Genomic DNA, 21,617 nt, shown 5'->3' with positions numbered 1-21,617 from the left:
AGGCAATAGAGGTGTTCAACACACCGGAACATAAGGTATGAGTTGAACATGAATTTTTTTTCTCATCGAATCGAATTAAATGAATTTATGTCTCGCAGACAAAGGCTGACCGCAACCGACAAAATGCGAAGAAGAAGCAGACAAAGGCCAGACAAGGGTCGATACCTTTTTTCGCTCATCGACAGAAGAGCGTAAGTTGCTTAATTTTTATTAACATTAGACACATTAGTCTTATTTTGATGATTAAAACTTGCAGAGGAAGGAGGATGGGACATTGTCCTCCGCATTAGCGACGTGGGAGAAAAAGCATCAAGATATTAACGGCAACTGGACAACGCCCTTCGCGAGTCAACAATTTGTAAGTTATTTTATTTAATTACTTAATAATAATTATATAATAATTTTATTTGGTTTTTTTGTAAAGGCGCGAATCAACGCCCAAGTGGCAGATATTATGCGACAAGCGGAGGAGAGAGGCGAAGAGGTGAGCCTCGAACGCGCAGAGGAGTATGCGATGCATGACGTTCTCGGGCCACGCCGTGATTGGGATGTCGGGATAGGACCCACGACACCAGTTGGGGCTTTGAGTGTGGCTCGAGCTCAAGATGGAAGCTCGTCTGGTTCGTCACCTCAGTCACGCGCCGATCCAGTATTGTATACCGAGTTGCAAGCTCAGTTGGCAGCACAACAAGCTCAAATGGCGGCACAACAAATGCAGATGGAAGAGATGCAGCGACAGCTGCTTTCGTTTACACAGATGCATACTCAGGCTTCCCCTACGCCGACATCAGCGGCAATGGCTGATAATGAAACGCCAGGTTCTGCGGAGTTTCAGCGTGATCGTCCTAGCGGTAGCGGCAATGGCCGAGGAGGAAGCAGCAGTAGTGGCCGCGGAGGCAACTTATTTGGAGGAAGAGGAAATTCCTCTATAGATAAGTTTTATAGGCAACAACGAAAATAGTTGCACTTGTATATTTTTATATTAGCGAACAAACTCGTATTAGTTGCTTGTATATTAAAAATATTTTAATATGAAATATTAATTTCTAATTCTAATTATAATTCTATTATAATTCTAATAATATTAATTTCTAATTCTAATAATATTATATTCTAATTCTAATATTTGTAAAAAAAAAAATTTAAATAAATTGGGAATCGGGTGCGACTAGTCGCACCCAATACTATGGCGGGAAGGGTATTGGGTGCGACTGGTCGCACCCAATAAGTTGGCGGGTAGGCTATTGGGTGCGACATGTCGCACCCAAAAGTCAAATTCCCTCCTTTCCCACGGAAAAATAGGCGCGACTTCAGATGCGATAAGTCGCACCTAATAGTATATACTATTGGGTGCGACATGTCGCACACAATAGTATTAGCTGCGGACTATTAGGTGCGACTAGCTGCGGACTATTAGGTGCGACTTAGTCGCACCCGATAGTACTATCGGGTGCGACTCGGTGGGCATCAGGTGTGACTTTTGTCGCACCTGATGCCCATATTTGTAGTAGTGTAGGGGCCAAAGTCGAGATTCTGGGAATTTGAGGATTTGGAGCGCAAATAAGCGCTGTAATAAGAAAACCTTTGATGTTTGGGCCGCTCATTCACCCAACCATCAAGGAGTAACTAGGATAACCGAGAGGAAGACATGTGCATAAAGGAAAACCTTGCGAGCACTCGAGTAGGGGGCCTGAAAGGCAGAAAGATTGCGTGCACGGTTGGAAAACGTCGCACGCTTATGTCTCTCTTTCCCCCTGATCGATCATTTCATTTCTCTCTTGCTCAAACGCTAAGGCTCCGTTTGGAACCCGGAAAATAAGAGAGAAAATGAAAATAATAGAGAAAATGAAAATGTAAGAGAAAATAATAGAAAAAATCAAAATTCTAATTGTGTCTGAAAGTCATAGAAAATATGAGAGAAAATTGACGGGAAAGTAACGATGAGACTAGGGACGGAGCTAACTCAAGTCCAGGGTGGGCTCTAGCCCCCTCCCCCTCAAATTTTTTTTATTTACATTTATTGCCAATTTTTTAAAAAATTTACATTTTTTACCCTAAAATATTTACACTTTTGACCCATTTTTTTTAAAAAAATTTCATTTTTACCATGAATTTTTTTAATTATAGCCCCCCTAAATTTTTTTATTTACATTTTTTGCCCATTTTTAAAAAGTTTTACATTTTTACCCTAAAAAATTTACACTTTTGACCCATTTTTTTTAAAAAAAATCATTTTTACCATGATTTTTTTTAATTAGCCCCCCTAAATTTTTGTATTTACATTTTTTGCCCATTTTTAAAAAGTTTTACATTTTTACCATAAAAAATTTACACTTTTGACCCATTTTTTTTTTAATTTTCATTTTCACCATGATTTTTTTTAAATTAGCCCCCCTTAAATTTTTTTTTTTATATTTTTTGCGCATTTTTAAAAAGTTTTACATTTTTACCCTAGACAAAAGTGATCCCCTCATAGACAAATGTGGAGAGATTCTCATTTTCCATTTGATTTTTGAAGGAAAATGAAATCCTCATTTTAGTTATACATTTTCCCTCGCATTTTCCATCATATTTTTTTTCTATCATATTTTCTTCAATACAAACAACCTAAGTAAAATAGGAGGGATTTCCATTTTCATTTCCCTCCTACTTTCCGGGTTTCAAACGGAACCTAAAGGACAAACGCTTAGGGCACTCGAGTGGAAGTAGGGAGCCTTCTTGCACGAGTAGAGAACCCTTCGATATACCCCTCCATCGTTGTTCTCTCCCTCTCTCACGCTCTCATTTTTTCTCGCTCAAACTTACAAACTCTCCCAAACTCTCTAGCACTTAAAGCCCAGAAATTTCCCGCGTTCCAGTCAAGGAAGGACTCGAACAAGCTTGGCCCAAAGCTCGATCAGGAAGCACGAAGGAAAGACCAAACCGTTTGCTATCACTCTTCACGCATCTTCGAGTCTACATAAGTGTCCTTAACTCGAACCCCTGATTCTGCGTTATGATATACTTGAGCTTGGTGTATTGTTGTCGAGTTATATGTATGAAATGCTATGCTATGTTTTATAACTCGTTATGCCTTCGTTTGAGCTTAGAACCCCTCCCTTATGTTCAGTCTTCATGGATTTTAACGAACCAACTTAAGTTCCCTCGCTTTACTTTTAGAAACTCTTATCGCTATTGCTCGGTTCGTGTACGTTGTTCGGAAGCAAGTTTCGAATAACTCTCAAACCATGAACATAGTTCGTGTTCTAAGTATGTCGTTCGAAAGCAAGTTTCAAAGGACTTTTGTGTCAAGCATATTCTCAGGTTCTGAGCAGGTTTGACAAGAATCCGTGATTTTCTTAAAGGGTCGAAGTACTTGCTCTCTCTCTCTCTCTCTCTCTCTCTCGTTAAACTTCAATTCGGAGTCTTCTTACTCTCGAATCGAAGACCTCTGCATGGTTGCGATGATCCCTACATGCAAGTCTTCAAAGTAGATCATGGACGAATATTGTCTAGAACACGAAGCGAGCGCAGAAGTTAAGTCATCAAGAAACGAAGGAAGAGAAGCTGAGAAGAACAAAGGAGACCTCAGGACTTCGTGTCCACGACTGCGAACCGGGACTTCACAAGTCGAGGAGAATTACCTCGCGACCCCAAAGATGAGGTCCTTACGATATTCAGAGTCCTCGTGACCTCATCGCGAATAGCACAAAAAGGTGTCCTCGCTATCTGATCTTGTCGTGAATACGACAAAAGGTGTCCTCGCGATCCTCAGTAATGACATCGTCGCGAATATGACAAAAGGTGTCCTCGCAATCCTCTGTAACAATATTGTCGCAAATATGACAAAATGATTCGAGGAGACTTCGAGGTGACGGTTCGAGGAGACAAATTCGAAGCGAGGAGCTGACTTTGAAATGAGAAGACAATTCGTAGCGAGGAACATCTTTGGAGTAGAGACAGTTGCTCGAATCGGTGAGATACAACTGTGTTAGGGAATAGAAGCTAAAGGTTGCATTTCAGTGAAGTCCTTCTCTACAAATATTGAATGTGCAATTCGACGGGAACTGATAAAATATTTTTTCTTAAATGGCTATTTTTAAAGTCTTATGCATCCTTTTACAACATGCTTTTTCAAAGGAGTGCAAAACAGGAAATTGTAAAAAACAAAAAACAAGAAAATGAAAACAAAAACCATTTTAGAATTGAAGTCCGTTCTCCCGAGCTGCAGCGGCGATGGCTTCCACGCGGCCATGGTATGGATAACCTCCGCGGTCAAAAGCCACTTTTGTGATCCCTTTCTCTAAACAATTCTTTGCTATCACTTCACCGATCCGTTTTGCTACTTCCTGGAAAAAAGAAAAAGCAATTAGCAAGTGACATTCGTTGTCCTAAAAGAAAATCGCACAACGAGAACTCTCAGCCTCTAGAAAACACGGATTCATTATTAGTAGTTTTCTGAAATCCCATGCGTCGAAAACAATTAAGACAGTGTTTCTTCACAAGTTCTCTTCCTTACGCTTGGCACACACTGCAATCCATGTATAATCAGAGAAGAATGTTCGATAAAAAAAAAAATCGTGAATCTAAGCCTATTTATCTGGTGTAAATAAGAGCCCTCAAACTCTGATGATTTCTTTTTCAAGAAAAAAAAAAAAAAAAAAAAAAAAAACACACACACACACATCAAATTGAACATTCTATTCAAAGTGTCTGAGCCCAACTATAATAGAGTTGATTTATAGTTCTAGACTCCCAAGAGTTTAATTTGGGCGACACTTCCTCTTTCCTGTGAGGTCTCCTATTGCGTGAGGGTATAGTTCAGTCTATGGTCTTGTAGAAAATGTCTATTGTAATTCATGCTTAAATGTCTAATGTAATCATTTGTTATACTATGTGTGTGATGGAAGAATGAAAGTAGGAAGAAAAAACACTTACAATGGTAGGACCAGAAGAGTAGTCAAGCTCCTCGGCAAGGGGTTTCTGCATCGTGGAAGCTGAAGCAAGCGTGTGCATTTTGGTGTCATCGATGACCTGAACATACAGATGCTTGTTCGAACGGTACACCGATAGCCTCGGCCTCTCCGGAGTCCCTTCAACCTATCACACTCACCCAAAACAGATCAATGGACAAAATAACACACAGCAAACATATACATATAGCATAGCTCAACTTCACACATTCACATCATCAACATTAGAATTTCGAGAACATAACTTTCATAGCTCAACTTCACACATTCACATCATCAACATTTGAATTTCAAGAAAATAACTTTAACTGCTCAACTTCACGCACTCACATCATCAACATTTGAATTTCAAGAACATAACTTGCATAGCTCAACTTCACACATTCATACCATCAGCGATTGAATTTCAAGAAAAATAGCTTGCATAGCTCTACTTCACACATTCACATCATCAACATTTGAATTTCAAGATAATAACTTAAACTGCTTAACTCCACACATCCGCAGCATCAACATTTGAATTTCAAGAAAACGACTGAACGTTTCCCATAGTACAACCACTTGGTGAAGTGGAAAATTTGAGAGAGTACCTTCTTTCTGATGCGAGAATGACGAGCGATTCTGTTATCTTGTCTGGTAGTGGCTTTGGCTTCGACGGCGAGGGACGGAGCGTGGTGATTCTGCGGCCGCGAACGGAGCGTGGTCCCGAAAAGCTGTCGCGACGGAGCGACGGAGCAATGAAGGAACGAGAGTGAAGAAGCTGACATTTTTATTGTTGTTTGTTCAACCGATAGGACAAGCAACGGAAATCTTCCCTGGAGAAAGGAAATAAAATCTTCCCTTGGGAAAGGATAAGAAGAGGAAATGGGCAAACCCCATCCCTTTTAGCTTCGGCTCTTTTACTTACTAACGAGTGGGTCCAAAACGACATTGATTTCTAAGAAATCATTTTTATTTAGTAATAATGAAATTGTAAACTAGTCAAGATTTTCAAAGTGTTTTTTAATATAAACAAAATGTCAATTTTTTCAAGTGATTTTGAAAATAGCCAAAAGGAGTGACCTGAGAATTTGTGTAGATTTATTATTCATTTTTTTTTAATTTGAAATATATTTGTATCCTCAATATTGACAAGTTTTGATTACTTTGGAATCAACTATTGTCAGATTTTATTTTACCTCTTATTTTGGCATTCATCGTACTTTTTAATTTTTATATTTATTTGTTTGTATTTCGAATCAAACATCTGATTCGAGCTTCGCGAATAACTCTCTTATCTTTTCGTGAGCGCCCTCCTCACTCATAGAGAGATCTTCAATATTGTCATGATCCTCGTTATCCATAATATCGTACAAAGCATCGTGCATCCCTCCAACACTGATTCTATCTCAATCGATGGTCGACTCTTCAATAACCAGAGTAAATCGTTGCTTACCATGATGAGCCCAATGTTTATAATTCCTCCTAAACTCCTTCACACACATGTTTATATATTGACAACTTCGATTGTTTGGTAACTTGCGTTATTTCATTACTTGCAAGGATACATATGAACTCACTCAGGCCACCCTTAAACTCTGAAATTATTATGGCGTTCTCGGATATCTATTGTCTATTTAGAGTTGACACATTGTAAGAAAATCTACCAACATTTTAGTTAAATTTATCTTATAATATCAAATCCCCAAATACCTGAAATAAGATAATTGAACCACCAAAAACAATCTTAATAATTAAATGTTAGAAATCGAGCCACAATGACTGACTTGATCGCAACAATCTTAACCTACAAATATATATATATATATATATATATATATATATATATATATATATATATATATATATAATGTTTCCAAGAGTTTCTAAAAAAATGAATTTCTAACAATATTGTAACAACCTGCTAACAATTTCAAATTTCTAACAAACTTCTGAAATTTCAAATAATTTAAAATTTAAAAAAAAACAGACTAACAAATATTAGTTTAGTTACAAAACTAAAAAAAAAAATATATATATATATATATATATATATATATATAGTTTAATTACCTAGCTAGTTAAATTTTTAAAAATATAAATTTCTAAAATTTGAATAAATTTATCAGCAAAGTTTTTATTTCAATTCAAAATTATTCAACATCAAAGAAAACTAAATTAGCAATTCAAAATCAAATTAAGGTCAATTTACAAATAAAACGAAATCTTTTGGTAAAATGTCGAACACGTATGGCTTTTGACTAAAAAAAGAGAGCTTAATATGTGCAGAAATTTAGCGATATAAGCCACATAAACATAAGCATTTGCGTTTTAGCCAACGTTTTGTAAATTTTTCGTAAATAGTCAAAATGTTTCGTAAATAGTAAAAAATATGACGCAGCCAACGTTATTTACACATATTTACTAGAAATTTACTCTGTTTTTTTTTTACAAAAAATTAGAAAAATAACCAACTTAAACGTTTGATATTGCTAAATAGTCAATGTTTGGTAAATATTAGGTAAATAGTCATAAATGATGACGTGGCTTAATATGTCAATGGTTATTTACTTAATATTTACGTTTGTAAATATATAAAATTGGTTATTTACCTAATATTTACCAAACCTTGGCTATTTAGCAATTCTCAACGTTTAAGTTGGTTATTTTGCTAAATTACCATTTTTTATCATTTTGATAGCGTAAGTAGATTTATGTGGCTATTTCAACGTTGGTTATTTGAAAATTTCTAGCGTTTCATATGGCTATCTAGCCATTGGACCCTAATTTGTATATGTATCACGTTGAAAAATTTTAATGACTGTGTAAATTACAATGCTAAATACTTGAAATTTAAAAACTATGTACATTTAAAAAGAAAAAAAGCCTTATGTGTCTATTTGAAAACATCTCAAACCAAATCTCAACATGCTTTAGTGCGATCGTCATGGTCGCCGTTGTCAATAAATGACTTTGCTTTTTAATTGATCTCGTAGGTCTCTGGCAATTATCTGAGCCACTGTAGTCTCTGTGCAGTTGGCTGCGGTGCATTTTCATGCGGTCGACTGTGGCCTCGTGCTGTGACATGCGGTCAGTTGCAGTGTGGCGTCTTGTGATCGGCGGTGCATTACTCTGTGGCACTGTATTAGGAGATTATATTTTATATAATTATGAGAGTTATTTATTAATTATTTTATGATAGCACACCCTCCTTTTAGAAACATAGCCGAAATTTTATTTTATAACGAAAATAGTTCATCAGGTCCGCAGTAAATTAATTAACTAAAAAGTAAATTAAATTTACTCTTTAGTTAATTATTTTACTGCGAGCCTCGTGAACTATTTTTTTAATGAAATGAAATTTTGACTAAAATCAGAAAAGAAGTTAGGAGATTGACTAGTTGCAATAAATTCTTCTTCTTGTTTTATTTAATCAATTAATATTGAAAATATATTTGTTATGGATATCAGGATAATGAGTGGATTTTAAATATAATGGATGATGAAATATATATATATATAAGTAAACAATGGTGTGTTGGTTTTAATCTGCACTATCATAATCTCTTCATGGTCATGATCTCGAAGTCTCCAAATTGCAAGATCGATGTCACGATCTACATAATTCTTGGCGGGACGTAGACCTCTTCCATTGTTGCCCAATGATTGGATGCTGTTGACGATCGTCGTCAACTTCATGGCAAATTCATCCACCAACTTCCCATATTTAATGCAAATCATCTCGAATTCACTCTTCAAGGTCTGCACCTTTGCCTCCTTAACGTGCTCCGCGCTCATGTGCATTGTCTTGAGCATCTCCCACGCTTCCTTAGCCGAGTCCTTCTCAGCCAACACTAGGAGCAAATCTTCTTGGACTCCTTGATAGATAGTGGCGAGAGCTAAACTATCCGTGCGGTCGTCAACGTCATCGTGCTTAATAGCATCCCACACGCCTTGAGCCTGCAAGTTGACCGGCATCTTGATCTACCATGTGGCATAGTTTCTCCATGAGCAACAGGTACTGAAGCACGCACTCTCTTCCGCCTTTCTGTATCGCTACATCTGCGATGATCGGCTCGACGACGACATCTTCTTTGAAATCCCTAGAGCTCTTATACCGCTTGTTGGTTTTAATTTGCACTAACACATAAAGGAACAAACATACACACACACACACACACACACACACACACACACACACACAAGTGTTTGAAACGGGAAAATAAAATAAAAGGCAGAGAAAAAAAAACAATGTGATCTGATTTTAATTGTTTGGTTTTGGACATTTAACGAACACTTACAGGGTAACTATTTATAACAAAAGAACAACAAATTGAAAATAAAACTAACCCCTGTTCCACAACAATACAGACTAACTACTAACGCATGTAACTACTAACACCAATGGTTGTGTTTCTCGACAAAAATTAAAATAGTCTATTCTCTCCCATCATGAATTAGACATACGATTTTTGTGGCTAGAGCAGCAAGGAGATTTTGCAAAAGAAGACCACGTACCACTCGTCTCGTGTTTGTCCGACTACAAATCGTTAAAGTATTTCTGCATGGTGATGACTAAGATTTATCCACATATTCTCTTTAGTCTATGATAATCCGAAAAAATACTTTTGTTATGTCGTAGTTTTCACGAGGTAAAAACGATACCTTAAAAGAAAAAACGCCATGAGACTACTTTAAAAAATCCCAAAGCCAAAGGATACTCCCACCAAAGGCCCTAAAATCAAAAGATCATTCCGCCAAAATGTAAAGTCCAAAAGATCCTCTCGCCAAAAGACCTAAAACATGGAGAGTCTTCTGCCAGAAACGAAATACATCATCTTCTGCCTATCGTCAGAGACCCAACCTTGTTATTGGAATCGAGAAAAAGCTTTCCGTACGAAAATTCATATCATAGCATTCACTTAGAAGAGTTGTTGACACAATGCAATTTTTCATCCTCACGGTGTTGGTATCAATGTTGGAGGCCTAGATTGACTCAATATACTTTTAGTATTTTAATTCCCCAACATTATTTTTAATCTAGGATATTCATCTTTAGATTTACTAATCGTTATTATAAATCAAAGTGATTATAAGCTACCCTTAACAACCTCGTTTAGTTATTAGGTTTTCGTGACAGCTAGTCTTGATTAACCTAAAAATATCCCTTCACGAAAGAGCTCCCAATAGGGAAGGTGATACACGACGTCTTCTTAAGAGCTTTCCCAGTTTAGCCTCCCATCGGTTTGGTGACAAAGCTCCCCGGTTCGTTCAACGATCATTCATTAAAAATATCCTAATCCGATTAGATGTTTTAGACGATAAGACCAATGTAAGTAAGCAACCCACAAAACAATTTATAAGTTAAAGCATAGAAACAAGTAAGGAAAAAAAAAAGCATTTAAAATGCAAGCATGGTTTGTTTCGGTTTGATCGTATCGTATAAGATTCTTAAATAAATAAAACAAGCAAGATGAGCCCAATACAATTGGCTCATAGATTCGGTTTGGGCCCATGTCATAGTCTCATTGAAAAATAAATCAATATCAAATTATTTATTTTTCCATGTTTTTAATTAAAAATCATTAGAGCCCGACCCATATGATAATTAAATAAAGAAGAATTTGTTGAAACTAGCCAATTTTTTAGTTTCTTTAAGAATATTCTAGCCAAAGTTTCACTTTATTAAGAAAATAGTCCATTGGGCCAAAGTAAGTTGATTAACTGGTTAGGTTAATTTGATTTACTTCGGCATGTTGGCTATTTTCCAAAGTAAATTAAATTATCCTAATTAGTTAATTAATTTATTTCGGCCTGGTAGGCTATTTTCTAAATAAAATGAAACTTTGGCTATTTCTCAAAAACAGGGTGGGCTAATTAGCTACTGGCCTAATTATCCCTTAATTAAAAACAAAAATTTATTTTTGAAAAATTAATTTTCCGGGCCAAGCCCAATAAAGTTTCAAAAAAGACAAATATATGTTTTTAAAAAACTAATTGGGCCCGAGAGCCCACCGGGCTTCCAGGCTGGAGCACAGACAAATCTCACCAGCCCCCGCTAGCATGGCGGGTTGGGCTCAACGCTCGATGAGAGATTCCACAGAATTCCCCCTCTGAAACAAGTGAACCCCCGAGCGGGAACGGGGCCAATCCTGGCCAAATCGAGTCCATTACACATTGCGCCTCTTGACCAAGAGTCAAAAGAGAGAGGACACACAACAAGACCTTCCCCACAGCAACTCCCACAATAACACGCACATGATGATTCTCTTCCAAGAGTTGAGGGACGAAGTGCGAGGTCTACGAACTGCACATACCTTGATGCCCAACATCTGTAGCATGATATAGGACATTGCATCGCCTTTCACCACAAATATTCTCACAGAGGACTTCCATGCAACTTTCTCCTACCACGCATTCTTGCCTATGACTTTCTCCTATCAGGATAAATTGGATCGACTCACAGCGGGGATCCAAAAGGGTCGCTCACTGACCAAACAAATCTCGGTAGTTAGTGAATATACAACAATAATTTATGTGCGATAATTATTCATTTATCTAGAAAGGCATTCAAGATTTTGGCTAGGTGCGCTTTAGTTATGTCCCCATATGGAGATTGGGTGTGACTAGTAGTCAAAATATCAAAGAAATGTTAAAAACTAGGGTTTCTTTTATAAGTGTTGTAATCTTTGAGCTTAAAGCTATAGTATTTCTTATGAAACTTATATGTTGAATGTTTTCTTTTTCATATTATAAGTATGCGCTTAATTTTGTTTGTATAGTAATTATGTCAAACTCTATTATGGCTCTACTATCGAAAGACATGTTGACTGGGGAGAACTTCTCCAAATAGAAGTCAAACCTGAATATCGTGCTGGTAAGCGAAAAGCATCCGCTTTGTTCTCAGTTATGAGAGACCAATCGCTCATAATGCTTACCCTTCACGTAACCTAAAGGAGGAATACAACAAGTGGGTGATGGCTAACAACAAAACCATTGCCTACATGCTCGCGAGTATGTCTGATACGTTGCGAACTAAGATGGAAGACATGGAGACTGATGTGGAGATCATTGATGCTTTGCAGGCCATGTTTGGCGTGCAAAATGAGCAAGCCCGTATTGAGCTCATTCGAAAGTTCATTAGCACAAAGATGACTCTGGAAATCATGTGAGAGATAATGTCACGAAAAATGACTAATTTCTAGCTGAACTCTATGGGGCACAGATGGATGAAATTACTGAGATGAGAATTATCCTTAATTCTCCTTCGAGTGATTTCATACAATTCACATCAAACTATATCATGAATGAGTTGAGATATGGATTGTCCCGACTCATCAATGAGCTGCAGACTTTCGAGTCTATCCAGCATCATGGCAAAAACAAGGGGTCAGCAAATTATGTTGATGATACTACCCCTTCTAAAAAGCCAAAGAAGAAGAATAAGTTTTGTTCTGGAGTTGGGTCATTAAAGGCTGTTGCAATTACCACAAAGGGAAAATATTATGCTAAGAGGGAAAGCAAGAGGTTCAAGAGAAGAGTAAGAGGAAAGAAGAAGAACAACGATGGAAAATATTTCCACTCCAATTCTAACGAATTCTAGATGAGGAGTTGTTCTCTCCACCCATAGTACTAGGATAAAAGAATACTGGTATGGAACTTAAACAGACAAATTAATCACAATCCCAAATATGATTTGAGGATTATTAATTGTATGTGTTCTTCTTATACTTGCAAAGTAGATCTTGAGAAAGAACTCGATCGATGAGATCGAAGAGCATGGAAGAAGAAAGAACCGGATTCAAGCCCGGTTCATAGACAAGTTCATTGATCAACTCAAGAATCTAATGTTCAATTAAATCTTCGTTTATGAATTTATTTTCATTATTATGTATTTCACACATTTATATCGAACATATTGGATGTGTCGATATTTTTCTAATTTATTCCTTGATATTTTGGTCATTAACTGACCTAACTTAGTTATTGCATGAAACCTTTTATTGAGAGTATTTGATGAGTTTCTTTCTCTAGAATTTAATGCCTTATGAAATTATCTTATACTTGTTCCATATAGTAGCCTTATGTTCTTGTATGAATTAATTATCTTGTTTGATAATTATGCATGTTTAAAATTATTCTATTTATTTTATTTGTTAAATAGCTTTAAACTGTTTAGTTATTGCTAATAATTGTATACTTATTAATCTATGTGTATGAATGATTAGTAGTATACTAGTATCTATGAACAAGGATTCATAGAATGATCATCCCAAGTCAAACTTGTTTGACTTAGTGGGAGGTGATTGAAATGAAAAGCACATACTTTGTGTGTTTAACTGAGTGTGAGGATCTTTAATTAGATCTCCAACTGAAGTTCTAAAGGGTACAAGAAAAATTCATATTGTTACATATGAAATTTGAACAGTAATGAAAGATCATGTTTAAGCAAGATATTAAAAGGACTAAGTTAAATGGCAAGATGTCGTGAATCATAGAATATTGAAATATCTAAGTAAATCTTTAGTGGATGAGAATCAAAGTGATAATCACTTATAGATTCTATCTCCATAAATGGAAAAAAAGAATTAATCACTTATAAAAGCGAATATAATGATTGGGGTATGACCTCAAGAATAAAAATAGGTCAGCATTGGCATTGTTTTTATAAAATTATCTAATCCTCGAATGATTTGAGAAGAATTGTCTCATGTAAAAGTTTTTCTTAATAAATCATTCAAAGAATACTTAGAGCTTTATTTATATTCTTGAGTAATATAATTTCATGATAAAATGGTTGGATGGAAAATGATTTGCTATATTTTGAAGATTCTTTCGAGAAACATAGAATGGACTATCCTAAATTATCTAATAGTTCATGCTTAAAACCTAAAAGATTTTTAAATGAACCTTTAGTATATATTAAATGATCTAGATGTGTTCGTTCGGATATATATTCTTGAACATGGAAAATTTTAAGTCTCATTCATATGAATGGATACTTATTAACCTCCAAGACTCCAACCAAGAATATGTGACTAGCTAGTTTAGAATCCAATGGATTGTAATAAAGCTTATATACTCACATTATCTCAATCGCTTATTTAGATGTGCTCGAAGGTCGAGGTATGTCGTTGATGAAGGGTTAATTGTCAACCTCCTTATAAAGACTGATTCTTGAATATCATTGACATAAATGATATAATCATGAGATTGAAAATCTTGAAAATATTGAGATTAGCCAATCTTGCATGTAAATAAAGATTGACAATTCACTAGCATTTAAAATTAGTGAGTAGATCCGAGTCATTGAAACTAATACTACAAACAATACAAGGTAATGATAAACATACAATAAATGATATTTATTGAAATGGTCATAAATAAATATCAATTACTTGTTAAGCACTTGATGACATCGGAGTAAATGCATTTTGCAGATACAAATCTCTGATTGAATGCACGGTATTCAATCAAATGAGAGAGATGTACTTTATGGAGTAATTCTAATCACCACCTCTTAAGTATCGTATTTAGATATCTAGGATCTAAAAGAACCATCATAAAGAAAATGAAAACTAATAAATGAAAATTAACGAAACGGTGTTTTGCTAAAAAAAGTTCACTATAACCTGAGTGAAGAATGTGTAGGGTATCCAATTACAGGTAGCCACTACAGACAATTCGTTCAAACTCAATATGTCTAGCCCCTGTTCCACATGGTCTAAACTGATTGAGTAAAATAAAGAGATTTAATGGGTCAAGTCTCTTAAAGGTCAAATATAGTTAGAGCTTTTTGAAGCAATCCTATAATCCTGCAAATTGTAGAAGATAACCGGTTATGCTGTGGATGAGATCTCGATAGAAATTTCACACTCATCTAGAGAAAAGACATGGGTTAAACCCGAGTCTAGCATAACTCAAATGGGAGATTTTTAGTGAAGTCTCGCTTTCTAATAATTTAGGATTAAATGACCATTGCCCTCTGAGGTAAAATATGGGAGATTGTTGGACAATTCTCATCCTTCACCAAGTAGTGGGAGGAAATTTTGACATCATGATATCTTATGTCAAAGTGGGAGATTGTTGAGAATGTTGCCCACGGGAGAGTATTATAGTAAGGGTGATTTAGTAACGTAGCTAATCTCAAATATGGTTTTAAGGGTCTAGCCAACGTTTGATAAATTTTGTAATTGAGCCATCTACAGAAATAAAAGGATAAGAAATATCATAAATATCATTTCCCAGCATAAATAGAAGCCAACCACTAGCCAATGTTTCATCCCGTCAAAATTTAAAGTCAACTAAGTTAGTTAAAAATTCCAAAGTCCACGCTTGAGATCTAAATTTAAAAAATATAAAAGGAAATTCATTGTGAAATATAATATATGAAATAATTAAATATTTATTAGAATAAGTAAGGAAATCTGACATGTGAGTAAAAGTGGGAAACATTTTTAATCCCAATTTTTTTAAAAAAAAAATAAACGAAATCATGTGTTTCTCTCTCACTAAATTAACTTAAATAAACCAATATCTGCTATAACTTATCTCTAATTTACCAAAATTAACTATGACCTATATTCCTACGTTAAAAAAACATAACTACTCCCTAATTAAGGGGTTTGACCACAGACACCATATCAACTTGTGAATTAAAATAGAAAGTCAACGAAAATAAAATCCACGTCAATGAAAAGAAATCAACATTTCAGAGTAACTAATTGGACTACAAATTAGGAAAGAAAATACTATGGAATAAATGAGTATAACGTGTATTAAAGCCTGACTATTTTGTTGTGCCCAAACGTTGGCTACATGTTATCTTCTGCCGATTTTTTAAGAAAAGATAATCATGTAATTTGCTATATGAATAATAAATCCTTGTCATCAATTGTGGCTACATTTGGAACTTAGTTGAAACGTTGGGTACATTGCAATTCCAACGTTTCAAATGGCTTAGTCCGTGTAATTTTTCTTATAGTAAATACAAACCTTTATAAGCAAAGCATTCGACTTATTTATAGCCCTCTGCAGTAACTGATATTATATCTCTACATCCGATGTTAGAAGTATAAGTCTCGGGTGGAGAGCTTAAACTGATCAGTGATCACATATGCAAGTCATTGTAGACTGGTTATGACAAGTTGAAGCATTCTGTATGGGGTATCATACATGACCTGGACATGTTGTGATTAAGTACATCATTTAAGTGACTCTTACAATTAGACGTATCGCAATCACAAATTATGTTCACAATATGAATCAGCATAAATCTTGAGATGCTCCTAGAAATTAGGGTTATATACTTGGCTCTTTGATTCATTCGTTCACAGCTACAATGATGCTTATATACTTATGTTTTGGGAGACCGAGGTATGACCAGTGATGGAAGGAAAACATAAAAAATGGAATGTAGCTCTTAATAAGTCAATGTTCGCTCACATGATAGCTGAATCCATAATTGATCGATTGTCAACAGCTTTGTGATATGAGAAGCAGAGGAATCTTTCACTAGGGAGTCAGCGGAACTCATGGCTCATAAGTGACTCGAGGGTATAATGCTATATTTGACCCTTCATGTCACGAGCTGAACTTGGAGGGTAGATACTTACATACTGGCTATATCAATGAACACTTATATTTAATGATCAAGTAAATATAATTCTGATAACTTCAAGAGATTCAGTCTTGGGAGTAGAATATCACTAAGATTTGATAAAACAAAAGAAGAAAGGTAATAGTGTCTACGCTATCGATAGTGTTCATCTAGATTTGAATTATTAGGTCCAAAGTTACGAGTCGGTTTTGGTTATTGTATACAATATACTGATTATGTGCTATTGTATACAACACATTGATAATGTGATTATTGTATATTGTTAACGTCAGAGAGGAGCGTCGAAATTACAACGACGGTGGAGATATTGTATACAATATATTGATAATATGATTAAGGTATAATATTATTACCGTTAGAGAAGAGCGTTGGAGCCATGACGACGTCGGAGATGGCCTCCCACGAGCGTTCGAGCTCCGACATGGCGGCTCGAAACTTGGCGCTTTCGCATCTTCATAGATCTGATTTGCATACAATATACTGACACCACATGTTGAATCCGACGGGGAGTTGGAATCGATCGGCGAGGACAAAGATGAATGTTGGAGCTATGATGACGGCATAGACGGCCTCCCACGGGCGTTCGAGCTCAGACATGGCGGCACGGAGCTCGGCGAGTTTTTGCATCTCGTAGATCATATTGAGCGCATTGAATAAGGACATTTTTGTCCAAAAAAGTAAAATTTGTCATATTTGTAAGGTTTTAAAAAGCCCGTTGTTTTTCGTAAAGTGGCAAGCAAAATCTACTATTTCTGTAATTTTCCCGTGATAAAAACTTGCACTCACATGTTATATCATTCACTGTGACTATTGATTAAGGAAAAAAAATTAAAAACTAGCCATTTAAATGGTCATAATACACGTTTTCAACAAAGTAGTCAAGACTCAAAATTAAGCTGTTCATACTTTTTTTTACTAATGAATTTTTTTTTATGATTGTATCCATGGACGGAGCCAAAGAAACTCACTGGGCTAATTTAAAAAAAAAAATTCAACGGGGTAATTTGTAAATTTTCAGTGTAAAAAAAAAATGTATATTTATTTTAACAATTTTCACTTTCAAAATAATTAATTATTTGGTTAAAAAAAATTATCAAAATCTAGAACTTACGCATTTGAACTATTTTAACTAATTTTAGATAAACTTTGACTATTTTACAAAAGGATTAGTTTTAATTGGCTTTTTAGCTCTAACAAAACAAAATACTCCAACTACTCGTGTTCGCACTAATACGATCTACATAACTCAACATTTGTCCACACACACACACACCAACAATCTTCGTGCGATTCGTAACGACAGACTTGTTTTGATTTAGTTTTCATTATAGGGAATGATTCATGCTGAGCAACCTGATTCAACTATCCTTGTAAGAAAAGAGGCGCATGGCGTTTAGGTAACTTGCTTCCGCAACTTGCTCTTTTGTCATCTCTAACAAAGATGCAACATAACTGAGTACCTAAGAAAACAGATAAACAGAGAAAAGTCAATAACGGTACGGTTTTACCTGAAGAAGCAACAAACTATACTTCTTTAATGACAAGCCACAGGTAACATGACGGAAAATAGCCACTTTTAGTGCGCCATGGTTTTATTTTTATTTTTATTTTTATACAAGGCAACGGTCATTCCTGGATTTTAATGTGCTTTAGATAACAGGTAAAAATTGTAAACAGGCCACGGATAATCACCAAATATTCGAATTCCGTTTGAGAAAATATAAATTTATAGATGGCTAGGATAAAAAAGAACTAGCTGTCCTCCAAACAAAACTAGAGATATAGAAAGATTATGAATTCTTGGTCAAATTAGAAAGCAAAAACCCTTCAACCAGGGATAGTAAACAGCAATGAAGCAACTCCAACCCTGACTACAAAGATATTCCCCATGAGAATATCGGTCAAAGAGTTCACAACAAAATTTTATGGTCACCAAGAACAGGTATAATGAACCAAACTACTCTTTATCAGAAAATCACGGCAAAGAAGGACCAAACGCTAAATAACACGCCAACCCGAGACCCCAAGTCAAAAACAAAACAAAAACCGTCAAAAAAAGGATTTACAGAGCTAATGAACCAAACTACTTACATTCAGAATATTTGCTGGATGATTAAGTGTTCCTTTTTGCGATGCCGGTGCGTCGCCGAAATTCGAACTGCCTTGTTGAGTTTGATGCTCATCGATGCCAGACGAATCACCTTCGACTGGGTACAACAAATCCGGCGGTGTCAGCTTTGGTAGCGCATCGGGAGCGTCAGTCTCAAGCAAAATTCTTTCGGAAGGAACCTGTGAAACTAATACCGTGAGAGCCAAAAATAATGAAGTAGAAGAACAACAAACGGAATGTCCCAATCCTGAATATGGCGCGCCCTATTTCGGGTATTTTGGAAGAGGATGCCTCAATGCTCGAGGCGACTGAGCTTATCCATTTACTTCAACCCTGTCAACTTGTGGGAAGAGCTCCCGGATCGCGGAGATTGGTTCCACATACTTCTCGTCGAAGTCCTTATTCTCTTCCCTTGAGCCAGCTAAGCGAAGGTGTGGTTCTACGACGCTTAACTCTCAGGAAGATTAACACTGTCCTTGCCCTATCTCCAAGCTCCTGCCCGATACGCAACTGAGTATTGAGGCGTCCCTCAATACGTTCTATAATTATAATAATGCATTCTAAGATTTTTGATGCCCTTTTAAGCAATTTTTTCTTTTTCTCAACCTGAATAAAACCCCATTAGGCTTTTTTAAAACAGGCCCACGTGAGGCTTAAGCGTCAGTGTGCCTCAGTTCCCCCTCACTGCCTCACATCAGAGAGGCGTAAGCCTCACTTTTCTGGTGAGAGGCGTAACTTTTCGAGGCATTTTCGCGCGCCTCACATGCCTTTTATAACCTGCCTCTCCAATCTGAGCGCTTCTATCGGGCGTTCATCCTTAGAAGAAGTGTTCTCTAATCACTCGACCTCGGGGAAAAGCTTGAAATGTACAAAGACCGGGGTGATCGCCATTTTGCACTCGATTCGGGGGAAACAAAATATAGATTTCTATATATATTTGGAGACGGCAACATTCCTGAATGCGAAATTCAAGAGAGTTTGTACTGGATGGAATTTTGGTTATAATTTTTGGTTGTTTCTGGTCCCTGGTTTTTCCTATTTCTACTTGTGATTAGGCCCCAACCGGGTACCTTCTTTTGTAATATTAAGCTTTTGCGGGGCATTTTTTATCTACAAAACTTTCTGCTTTTTATTTTATTTTATTTGTAGTAACAGAGTCTACGAAACTCACACTCTTGAGCATCTTCTTGGCCTTGCGTGGTTCCATATCCATGATAAACCCAGAGAACGAAAAGTAAGCGCCGAGCTTGGAAAATTCACGGACCATCTCAGCGGAGCCCATGTAGGAATGGAGTATGATACCAGCGGGAAAAGGACCAATACGCCTGAGATGAAAAAGACTCTCGTTATACCGAAAGGCCAAACGACTTACTCAGCGTTATGTTTAGTATCGATTATATACATGGAGAGGCATACTGGGCTATAGGAAGAAGGTCACCGAAAGCACGTACACAATGTATCGACGCTGGTTTTTTCAACTCTTTGGCGAGTTGAAGCTGTTGCTCGAATACCCGAACCTGATGAAGAAAAATCACATCATCATCGAACGGATAGTTAAGCACGTGTAAGAAAATTTCCAAGGCAGGCTAGTTTTTTATTTTATTTTTTTAGAAGCATAAAAAACCTGCTCTATAAAATCGATTTGTTTCCCTCGCGAGCCTTTGTCCAACCCGATTTCTCCGACCGCAGCTGAAGGAGTGGAGGCAAATAGCTTCTTGAGTGTGTCGAACCAGTTAGGTGTCCTTTCCATAACGTACCTACACAATTGACGTAACCAATTCAAATTCTCGAAAGAACTGACAATGATATGTTCATAAAATCAAACAAGGTTTTTGTTAACAAAAAATAAGAACTTATTTCTCACAGGAAGCTTTTCCTCTCCATAAACAAGGTTAACCATGCTCAACAATGAAAATGTAACCCACAAAAAAAAAAAAAAAAAAAAAAAATACAATGCGTCAAAATAATATTAATTGAGACTTCATAGTTCGAGAGGATAGTGTAATAATTAGTAGCTTTTTAGGAGTTACATAGAATGTGTTAAAATCAGTTAAGCTTATAAATAGGGGAGCTTATAAGACAAAAGGCATGTAAATTGTGTAGGAGATTTGTGTAACTGTAATGTAAAAAAAACAAATAATAAACATGAGGCTAACCAAGGGTGGATTCCGAATGAAGGAACTATCGAATTGGGGTAAGATTGACTAAGTTGTTTAACCAAATGCCAGTCATTCTCGGAGACTCCATTGACGGCGAAACCAGCAACTCCAACCTCGTGTGCTTTCGAGATTAGTTGGGGAACTTTGCTCAATATTCTTGGGTCTTGAAGATGACAGTGAGCGTCAAATACCTTCATTCTACACCACTCTTCTTTTTTGGTACAAACAAAAATAAGATTCATATCATATTACGAGAATTCCCTTTACGATTTATTCTGACAACAGTACAAAATTTGCCAGCATTCAAAATGAAGGCATAGGAACCTGGATAGCACTTGTGTTAAGCATCTTGACAAGCTGAAGAACAATATTTCATTCCATTCCAGAATGAAAATTGAAAAGTTTGCCTCGTGATAGCATAGACATTGGATTTTTCTTGTTTTAATTTATTTCATTTTTTCTTAAGTTTCCTTTTGACAGAGAATAATCAGGAACGAGAACAAAAGATTATTTGAACACAATGGAAAAGAATTGCAAGGTTTTCGGAAAATAAAGAGCAGCTAAAAAAAATAGCAAAAAGCTTAGAAAAATTCGAATACAAACCTGAAATTCGCAAGACAAGTTAGAAAGAAGAACAAGCGGTTTGGTTCGACTACACAGAAAATTAGCCAAAATAAACAGTAAACTATGAAAGACAAAAACTATACTCTTAAAGTTGTCGTCATCGAGGACAATTATGTCAAATGATAAAGGGAAAATAACACATTTATACCCTGTGTTTTAGTGAAATGTCGAGT

At 36.1% G+C, this 21,617-nt stretch overlaps 2 protein-coding genes across 4 annotated transcripts; both read right to left on the bottom strand.

Moving 5' to 3' along the window:
- Positions 1 to 4,042: 4,042 nt before the first annotated feature.
- Positions 4,043 to 5,835, bottom strand: LOC149402271 (large ribosomal subunit protein uL18c-like). The gene is made up of 3 exons (XM_089608737.1): positions 5,543 to 5,835; positions 4,918 to 5,079; positions 4,043 to 4,328 (listed from the first exon to the last, which is right to left on the bottom strand). The coding sequence occupies exons 1-3, from the start codon at positions 5,717 to 5,719 to the stop codon at positions 4,179 to 4,181; spliced, it is 489 nt and encodes a 162-aa protein (XP_089464863.1). The 5' UTR covers positions 5,720 to 5,835; the 3' UTR covers positions 4,043 to 4,178.
- An 11,735-nt stretch (positions 5,836 to 17,570) lies between these two features.
- Positions 17,571 to 21,496, bottom strand: LOC149402270 (TatD related DNase). Of its 3 annotated transcripts, none has more exons than XM_089610193.1 (7): positions 21,424 to 21,496; positions 20,818 to 21,031; positions 20,286 to 20,418; positions 20,078 to 20,178; positions 19,833 to 19,986; positions 18,643 to 18,840; positions 17,572 to 18,011 (listed from the first exon to the last, which is right to left on the bottom strand). In XM_089610193.1, the coding sequence occupies exons 2-7, from the start codon at positions 21,015 to 21,017 to the stop codon at positions 17,910 to 17,912; spliced, it is 888 nt and encodes a 295-aa protein (XP_089466319.1). In that variant the 5' UTR covers positions 21,018 to 21,031; positions 21,424 to 21,496; the 3' UTR covers positions 17,572 to 17,909. The 3 variants fall into 3 exon arrangements, with proteins under 3 accessions (XP_089466318.1, XP_089466319.1, XP_089466320.1); XM_089610194.1 differs by having other exon boundaries at positions 20,818 to 21,028; XM_089610192.1 differs by lacking the exon at positions 21,424 to 21,496 and having other exon boundaries at positions 17,571 to 18,011; positions 20,818 to 21,344.
- Between the last annotated feature and the right edge of the window lie 121 nt (positions 21,497 to 21,617).

Source organism: Urtica dioica, chromosome 3 (assembly GCF_054948205.1).
Source record: "Urtica dioica subsp. dioica isolate 48M chromosome 3, U.dioica_male_clone48M_v1_H2, whole genome shotgun sequence".
Classification (NCBI taxonomy): domain Eukaryota; kingdom Viridiplantae; phylum Streptophyta; class Magnoliopsida; order Rosales; family Urticaceae; genus Urtica; species Urtica dioica.
The sequence above is the reverse complement of the archived record's forward strand: the minus strand, read 5'-3'. Positions and strand labels throughout refer to the sequence as shown.